This window comes from Solanum tuberosum, unplaced genomic scaffold (genome assembly GCF_000226075.1).
Source record: "Solanum tuberosum cultivar DM 1-3 516 R44 unplaced genomic scaffold, SolTub_3.0 scf00002, whole genome shotgun sequence".
NCBI classification, from domain to species: Eukaryota; Viridiplantae; Streptophyta; class Magnoliopsida; order Solanales; family Solanaceae; genus Solanum; species Solanum tuberosum.
This window is the reverse complement of record NW_006238928.1, coordinates 5,377,810-5,387,468: the sequence shown is the minus strand read 5'-3', so window position 1 is coordinate 5,387,468 and position 9,659 is coordinate 5,377,810. Positions and strand designations below refer to the sequence as shown.

Here is a 9,659-nt window from a genome sequence, read left to right as displayed (position 1 = left end):
AAGGTTGGTCTACTTGCCTAAGGTAAACCGGTATATAGCTTAAGTGGATCTACTAGCTATCCTATGTGGGCACATAGTTAAGGGACACAGAGATTTCTACTAGATACCCCGCCTCAACTCACGTGACAGCATCCATATCAAGAGATTTCTACTAGAAACCCCGCCTCAACTAACGTGAGAGCTTCCATCTCATTCAATATCCTCTCGGTGCTTAGCCTACATTCCCATAGAGTTATTTTACCATTCATCACATTCAGGGATAAGAGATTGTTACTAGACACCCGCCTCAACTCACGCGAGGGCATCCATCTCAACCCAACATTCATTCATTGGATAGCTCATAGATTCAAAGATGAGAATAGCCTTTCATCTAAGAACCCCATTATAGTTCATTAGTGCAAGATCGAGAATATCCTTTCAATCAACATATCATTAGCATTCAATAAAGTACAATTGAGAATAGCCTTTCAATAGACTCAACATTCATTAACATCATCATTAACTCATTCATTCATTCATGAAAAGGCTACCAACATTAGATCTACCAATTCAAGACATTAAGACATCAAGTCAAGATATACTCATCATATAAGAAAAGGATTCCTAAGCCTACCAATTCAAGAGATCTCATTCAACATTACATTATAGAACCCTTCACATTCCATCATCAACATTCATTGGTGTTAATAGAGAGATAACATTCAATCCTAACACTAATTAGCTTCTAGACAAGATCATAATTCATTCATTGAGATCACACACATGCTTCACATCACATTCATATATACAACATCATCATGATTACTTCAATTCCTCACACTATGCCTTCAAGGCCATGATCACAACATACATAGGAAGTAAACACCTCCACCTTTCAAGTGGATCAACAATTCAATCACAATTCTAATACATCAAGTAATTAGGTCAAACTTACCCTTTCAAGGCTATGATCACAAATTCTCAATTCACCAACAATTCACCATAATTAGACATAGATAATGATGCAAATCAATAATATAAATCAATCTACACACAAATCCATCATCATTCATTCATAAGCAACAAACCCACTTCATAAGGCCAAATTTAGGAATTGAGAGAAATCATGGGTTCATGGAGTAAAATCATCTTAAATCATCAATTAAACATCAATATAATCATAGTTTATCATTTGAAAACGTTTGATGCAAGAACCCATGAGATTGAGTGAAATCTAGGTTTTTGAGAAACTTGAAGACTTTGAAAACTTCTTCGAAATTGACTCTAGGGTTAAAGCTAACCCTAGATAAAGGATCACCATACCTTATACTTGAAGAATCCCATGAAATTGAAGAAGAAACACCTTGAAATCCCAACCCTAGCTTGAACTTGACCTTGATCTCCAATGGAGTTTCTAGAGAGAACTTTTTAGGAGGGAAGGGTTTTGATTTGAGGAAAAGTGAATAATGAAATCTAAAATACCATTTTCATACTCTTAAAATACCTTAAAACACTTAAAATAATCGTCCATATATTAATTAGGACTTGGGGTGAATTTACCAACTCACCCCTAGCTTGGCCGAGACTGCACCACAAAAATAGTGCCCATTCATGCCCTGGACTCACAGACCGTGCTGCTGGTCCGTGGTCTGGGGCTGCAAGTTGGTTTTAGGCCTCTTGACCTACGGAGGCCATCCACGGGGCGTGGATGGACCTACGGGGCGTGAACCCCATCCGTAGGTCACCAAGTTTTGGCCAACTTGATGGTTTCCTTGGGGTCTTGGGGTTTAGAATTAGGGTCCTCCTCAAGGACCCTTAGGGTGGTCCTTGGGAAGTCGTACCTTGACGTCTAACCCCTAAACACCACAATCATGGCTCGGGACAACATCAAAACACCTTCAAAACTCAGGACCGCACAAACGCACACACGTTAGGCTCTAGTTTCACTAGTTCATTTTTAGGGTCGTTACATTATTTTTGGACAAAGTTTATTTTAATTATTTAATTAATTAATTAAATTAAATTAAAAGGTCAAAACGTTTTAATTTATTTAAATAATTAGCTGAAATGACCCGACCCAAACACGGATCCGCGCGAAACATCTTTCCTGTTTTATTTGAACTTCCCACCGTTGGAGATGACTGTTCTGAAAGGTTGCAACTTTCAGGAACAACCATGACCGTTTGAAAGGTTGCAAATTTTCATCAATGATCGTGTGGTTTATGAAAGGTTGCAACCTTTCAGAACTAGTGCTTCTTGGCTATAAATACCTTTGATTTTATAGATGTTTTACTTATGAAAATTTATGAACTTCTTCTTCTTCTACACAAATTTTTATTTGTATACTTTACAGCCGTTGAATGACTCGCTGACACCATTGTTTTGGGTATCAATATACTGGTGAATAAAATCATTCTATCATGGAAGGAAATATTCCAATTCAAACCTCGGATACTAGAGGGAAATAATTTCTTTAAAGGGACACTGTGCATTCAGTGAGTTCGAGTTTCTTTCCATTCTGTTTCATACGTTTTTTACAGATTCTATCAGTAGTATTGATTTATAATACACATTGCATAACAATAAGCATTTAATGTGAAGTTAATTATAATTTTAAATAGTTCAAGGAGATAACAAACTCCTATGAAGTTAAAATATGTAGTTGAGAATTTAACAATAGGTCGGGAGACTATTTGACTACTTTTCTCTACGGTTTAGTCCTAAATAGCTAATGTAAAATCTGTACGTAATGATTGAATGAATACCCAGAAAATAGGAAAAAATTTCATTGTTTTTTTAAAAATCAAAAGAAAGTCTGTTTGCGAATATTAATCCTCTAGTTTGTATAATCGACGTGTGGCCTTTTGAAGAAAGCAAATTGTTAGAGCTTTACACGTGTATTAAATATATATACAGCGACTAGTAATTGTCACTCTAAAACTATGTCATGTTCTCATAAATATAAAAAATATGGGAACCAACATAATCTAGATATCTCAAAAACCATACTATCAAAACAATGAAATTAAAAATAGTATAAAAAATAATTAGGATTAGAGAGAGAATCATTTTGACAGAGCTGATAGCAGAGGCAAAGACAGAGACCAAGAGATGGAGGAATATTACAATGGAGATTCATTTGGGAAAGTGAAAGAGCGCTTCAAAGATCGATCCAAGGTACGGTACCTATAATACAAAACATTTAATTTATTAATTAAAATGATGATGAATTGATTAGAGTAATTGATTTGTGTAGAAAACGAAGGAGAGAACGAAGCAGATGTTGTCCAAACAAGCCGTTAAGATCGCTCAACGTGCCGAGGAACATGAACCATTTATTAACAAGGTCTTCCACTTAATTAATTAATTTTCACTCCTTCTTGTACCTAATTAATTACTACTCTTGTTAATTAATTTGCAGGTGACTCATCTCTTGGGAGTTCTTGGCTTTGGAGCATTTTGCTTTATCTTGGGTGCAAGTCAGTATTTGCTTTATTCATTCTTGTCTTATATATATATCCAACTAATTTTATATCCAATATTCGTCAGGGCCACAAGATATTCGATATGCTTACTCTTTCTTCTATCTTATTTTTGTTCCTCTTCGATGGATCTACTACAGATTCAAGAAATGGCATTACTATCTTCTCGCAACAGTTTTTCGCATTTTCAGTTGTGCTTTCCAATTATTTTAATGGCATAATACATGAATGTGTTATTCAATTTTACACATGTTTAAGGGTAGAAATTGGAGGAGATAGATGTTCACGTGAGGCTAAGTTAAAGGGCAGATTAGTGTATTAGGTCACTTTTCATGAGTTGTGTGGTAAAGGTATGCTTTTGTATTAATTTTATACACTTTATCCAACAATAGTTGTCCACGGTTAGCTTGACACACCCCTTAAAAGACTAAACTATAAATAGAAATGTAATTTTTACTATATGATCCTTTGCATATAATAATATACAATGTCTTGAAAAATGTAATAGAAAAATGACTATAGTTATGATAAGGATAAATTAGAAATTAAGTGTAAATATTATTCATGAATTTCATAAAATAGAAAAATATTGTTGGACATCTATTTTTAGTATAGTGGACAAGTATTGTTGGACGGAGGGAACACATATCTCAAATTAGATTGGAAAAAACATAATGGTTGGTTCCAAGTTCCAACAGGAGAGAGGACAATATTAATTGTGCCCAGCGCTAGAGCATCATATTGATTTGCTTCCACATTTTGAATTTGCTTTTGTTGTTGCTCAACTTTATATTGATCTCCGCTCTATTATTTGATCTCCACTCCTGACTCCCGTAACTCAGCTGATTGAAAATTACTGGAAATGACTATTTGTTTTATTTTTTCTTCTTGTTTTGTAGGACTTTTGTTATTATGCAAACACAATTTTCATAATCATGCTTCTGGGTTTTCCTACTAATGAGACGTTTTTCATGGTTTGTTTCTCGTTTGCAGAGGTATGTTTCTATTAACACTAACTTCACTTTGGAAGTCTTAGTTCTCTTTAAGGAACATTAAATACAACTGCAGGGTCCGCTAGCCTGGGCATTGATCGTTTGGCGCTGTAGCTTAGTTTTTAGTTCAGTTGATAAAACTGTCAGTGTCTTCATACATCTTTTACCTGGTAAGTGGGATTCCTGCTCTACAAATTTAGCCTCTTTACTACACAAGTCAATGTATGGTTATATGCTCCAAAATAAAATTCTTAATGTTAAAACAGAGTGCCTTGTTTTGAAAGAAACATTCTTGACTACAATTCATTCAGTTTTTTTATATTGTTGTTTGCATGTCCCTCAAAAAATCACATGGCTGTGGTTTGAGATGAGCAATATAATATGAGTCGAATGTAGCTTGTTTTGTGTTGGACTGTCCATTTTGGGATTTTGTTTCTCTCATTCTTAGTCTCGGGAGTATAATCTTGGCGATACTAAAACTGTTTTTTTGTCAAAGCTAAGATTGCTTCTGGAGGAGTATCAGGAAAATGGTGTATAAGGTCCGAATAAATTAACTTCTTCTAGAATGCATATTAAATTCACCCCTACTCATGTCTTGGTTATCCTCATTTCATCTCGAAGTTTGTGTTTTAAAGCCAGAGATAAAGAGATCCTATTTATACATATTTGTTTGTTCTGTGGCTGCTACTACATATTATGTAGAATGCTCACACACTAGATCTTCATTACTTGTTGAAGTCCGTCAATTGCATTGAAGTAGCTAGGGAACTTAATTTGACATTGTGTTTGAGGTAGGCTCTCTTGGTGAGCACCCGTTCTCTCTGTATAGCTACGAGGAAGGTTCAAACCCCGTAGGTAGCATCCTCTTCTACGAGGTGTTCCCATCTCCCTTCTCTATGTAATAACTGTGAAACAAAATACAAATTTTGCCTTTGGGATTTGGAAGATTTTTTCGAGATGTATATAGCTATGGGCTATAGAGTTGTACCTACCGAGAATATACTTGTGATTATCAGGGTTGGTTTTCTTCACAATATGGTGGTGGGATCCTGTGTTTTTTGGAGCTATGCATCCAGAAGGGACTCCAGAAAGAGCATCATGGCCTTATGTAGAAAACCAATCGTACCTTTGGAAATGGTTGTTTTTTGTTCCATTAGCTGCTTACTTTTTCTGGCAAGTTCTCTATTATCTCATTGTAGAGGTCCTACGTCGACAGAGACTCTTGCGAGACCCTGAAGTTATGACTTCTTACAGGTAATTAATTATTTTTGTCAACGTACCTCTTTGTTTTCTTCATCCTTGTCACAGTGGGTGGATTCAGAATTCTACATCCATTTTGGGAACTTGTTATATTGACAGGGAGCTCTCCAAGAAAGCAAAGAAAGCGAACAACATGTGGTGGCGTTTAAGTGGTTTGCTTGGTGATCAGAATCGGTTGCTTATGTTTATTCTCCTCCAGGCTATATTTACCGTGGCAACTACCGCACTCACCGTGCCCATATTTCTATCATATAAGTTGCATATGGTGTACCAAATACTTAAGGTCTCAGCATCTGTATGGAACGGTGGAGATTTTCTATTAGAAGTGATGCCAAGACAGGTGATTCTCAAGGAGAAGAAGAAATCCGAGACTCGTGATGTTACAGAACAGCAACATGAGAATCCATTGCAGGAGAATTCCATGAAAACACCCCAGTAATATTAGAGTAGTAACAGTCTCTGAGTTGGATGTTTCATAATTAGGCTCAATGTTAGTTGTTATTGTCTCTATTGCAACTCTTTATAAGTTAATGGATTTAGTGGAAGAATATATGAGCCAACATTTTTCAGATTAGTCACCACATCAGAATGTGTAACCATTTTTTTTCTACATGAAAAAGGAGAATATAAATTAGTATATCCATGATACATAATGTTTTGTGTTGGTGGTGTTCACATTTTTTTCATTGCTAGACATGTTCTGTCGTTCTAAATTCAACTTAAGGTTGTGCCGGGACTACAGACGGTCATCGCTCAGCTTCTACCATTGTTAGGGGATATGCAACACAACCTAATGGGGCCAGAGTGTAGCCTGCCATTGCAGGTCCCCAGGTAGAGGTACCACCAGCACTTGTAGCTGCTTAGCGTGCAGAAGTTGAGGCCGCCATGTCATTGGAAGAGTAGAAGATGTTAGGCCGATTTTTGTTATTACCTGCTCGGAGGTTTGTAAGGGCTACAAGAAAGGATGCTCACGAGTTCTTGAACAATTTTCGTGAGTGATTAAACACACTAACCTGGTAAATCCAGATGGGTGGACTACACGGCTTATCAACTAGATGGATCTGGCAGGCAAATGGGTGGATTGCACGGCATATCAACTAGATGGATCTGGTAGGCAATGGTGACGTTCATACATAGAGTGTAGACTAGCTAGACACATCCCCCGACTTGGATGCAATTTTTCGAGGCCTTCTTGGCCATGATCGCACCCCGCATTATTATGGATAGACTTGAGGGATCATATCTTTAGGTTGGAGCAGGGCTGAGTAAAAGACTCATTGAGCATGAGCTCTCCAGGCACGCTATTATGATTCTTCCCACTAAGAAGGAGAGAGTCTATTGTTTTATCCAAGGGTTGAGACTCTCACTACGAATTTCTACAGAGTCCTTAGCATCAACGGGTAGGTCCTTTGTCAATGTAGTTGACCATGCCTGGACTATAGAGGAGCTCCATCGTGAGGCCTATGGAGGAATCAATAAGAAGACTGACTTTTAAGGTAGCTATAGTAGGTCCCGATCCCTTGATAGGGGATTTTCAAGTAGAGGTCAACTTTCTTATCAGCCCAAGGCAATTAAGCTGACCAGTTCAGGCATCACTCCAAACTTTGTGTCGTGGAGGCCATGATGGATCTGATAGTCTTCCTTCCATACCTTGGGGTGATAAAGGTTTCTTTGATTGTGGCAAGGTTGGACACTATGTTAGATATAGCCCCCAGTGCAGGGCTGAGGTTCCTCCATGTAGAGGCAGTGCTTAGGGTCGTAGGGGTTGTCATGTAGGTGCTTTTAGCTTCTTTTAAAAATTAATCATTTTAGCTTAAAATATGTAATGCTTCTCATAGTCATTTGCTTTCTTTTGTGTGCTTTTATTGTTCTGCCTCTTCCTGAAGCTTACGTGTAGTATTTGCGGTGTGCTGGGATGGGTGACACATTTTCCAAGGTGGTTGGGAGTAAATTGTGTGAGTTTTCACCCTTTTTGAGAGTTTCAAGTGAAAGAGTTGATCAATCTAGAGAATTTGATGTTGTATGAGATTTCTGTCAGTCCAGAAGATCCATTTTGGGCTAGTAGCAAGGTCAGTTTGGGTCTTGAGGTCTTTGGCGTGAGTTTGAGCCATTAGGAAAGAAGTTTTGGAAACTATGGCTAAGGGTTAGCTTCGGTCAACATTCTTGAAAATGTGTTTTTAGATGAGGATTCCATTATCGTGGTAAGCTCTAGAATGCTGAGTTTGGTCTAGGACGACCTTTGGTTCAGATCCCAAGGTAATCAGAATGATTTTGTCGCATTTGCATTTTGTTGTTTTACTTACCTTCGTGTAAACACGACTTGAGCAAACATTACATCAAGACACCCTCGGTTGGTGGTTTTGTCAATTCTATTGAGTGCACAAATATCGATTTTGGTGGCGTAGTATAGTTCACTTGCGTTCACAGGGTTTGAAAAGAATCATGGGACCTCGTCGGGGATTTTTCAAAAAATAAAGTGAGCTTATGCAACTGGTGCTGGGCATTTTCTCATCATGACCACGAGATAGAACCACGGGATTGCAAAGATCAACTTGCATGATCGGCGTGACCATGAACTTTGACCCATATGATTGGGAGGGGTGGTCAATGGACCCGACCCCCTTTAGTGAATTGCGATCACAACCCGTGGTCCTTTGATTGCGATGAACACTTTGAGTTTAGTTCTATTAGTGATCATGAATTTCAGCATGCATATTTCAAAATAACCATTTCCTTGTGGTGATTTAGAGCTAATTTCATGTAGGTACTTAGTGGAAATTGTTGTTTGAGTGTGTGGGGATATAGTGTGGGTCGTTAATAGTCCGTTTAACTTATATGTTCCGTTCGATTATCCTCTTGAATTGTCTTTTTGATATTTTTTGGGCTATGTTATGATGGGACTTATTTAGGATTGTCCGATGCTTCGATAGTGCTCATTTTGGAACACAAGTTTATTAAGCTAATTGGGACCTTTTGACAAAGTAAATTTGTGATTCCACACACTGGTCCCATGATCATAGTTCAACCTGATTTTCCATTCCAAAACTTTTTATTACAATTTGGATATCGTTCAACTTTTTTGACGTTCTTATCGCTAATTTGATAGTGTGGCATCATTTGGAGGCCCTTCAGGGAATAGGTCTTAGTTTCTCCTCTTTAGACTTGTCTTAGTTATATTGTATATATATTGAGTAGTATTAATCGTTAGGAGGACTTAATGATAAGACTTCAGGGTTGCATGACCCTTAGGGGTCGTTTGGTGTGAGGGATAAAAATAAATAGTGATGGGATTAATTTTTTGTATCTTGTTTGCTTGCCATGTTTGGGATAACTTATCCCACCATTTATATCATAGTGATGTGATAAGTTATCCCATATACATGGTGGAATAAGTTATCCCATGCTAGCTAACCCCAGGTTAACTAATCTTGGGATAACTTGTTCCCAACCAAACGACCCCTAGAGTATATTTATGACCATTTTCAATTTATTTAACATAATGTTTAGTCGATAAACCTTAGTTAAGGTTGATCCTTATCTTTGGTTGTTGTTATAGCATCCTTAGAATTCTTCGCGGTGGCATGAAACATACATTTTTGTGCATCGTATTGGTTTGGTTGCTCGTGTGCCCCTTTATGTCATTTTCAAGCTTTTGTCGCTTATTTAATGTATTTTTGGGCCTAAGGACTTAGACTTGGATTGGCTCGAGATCCAGTTTAGTACGAATGTATTGTGATGGGGTTTACCCAATTATTTATGTGGTGTGATTTCTTTAAAAATGGTTTGACTTTTTTTTTAGTGTAAAACCATGCTCACGACATTTGCATTTGGCATGTATGTATCTTGAAACAAGGGAAAGATGTATTTGAGACGATAACACTCAAATTATTCGTAAAACAATTAAACAAGTAGGCAATCGTTAGCAATATAATAACTCGACGTATAA

The 9,659-nt window shown here is 37.3% G+C and overlaps 1 protein-coding gene across 1 annotated transcript; it reads left to right on the top strand.

Annotated features, from left to right (window-relative positions):
- Nucleotides 1–2,951: 2,951 nt before the first annotated feature.
- On the top strand, nt 2,952–6,350 carry LOC102601863 (uncharacterized membrane protein C776.05-like). Its single transcript, XM_006338063.2, has 8 exons — nt 2,952–3,156; nt 3,236–3,325; nt 3,401–3,458; nt 3,529–3,629; nt 4,361–4,456; nt 4,530–4,623; nt 5,470–5,707; nt 5,813–6,350. The coding sequence occupies exons 1-8, from the start codon at nt 3,091–3,093 to the stop codon at nt 6,150–6,152; spliced, it is 1,083 nt and encodes a 360-aa protein (XP_006338125.1). The 5' UTR covers nt 2,952–3,090; the 3' UTR covers nt 6,153–6,350.
- Nucleotides 6,351–9,659: the final 3,309 nt, after the last annotated feature.

What these genes read in the sequence shown, in the direction of transcription:
- LOC102601863 (XM_006338063.2), top strand. Translation starts at nt 3,091, where the DNA reads ATGGAGGAATATTACAATGGAGATTCATTTGGGAAAGTGAAAGAGCGC. An exon ending in TTGCTTTATCTTGGGTGCAA is followed by an intron (nt 3,459 to 3,528) that starts GTCAGTATTTGC and finishes AATATTCGTCAG; the next exon opens with GGCCACAAGATATTCGATAT. An exon ending in AATGGCATTACTATCTTCTC is followed by an intron (nt 3,630 to 4,360) that starts GCAACAGTTTTT and finishes CTTGTTTTGTAG; the next exon opens with GACTTTTGTTATTATGCAAA.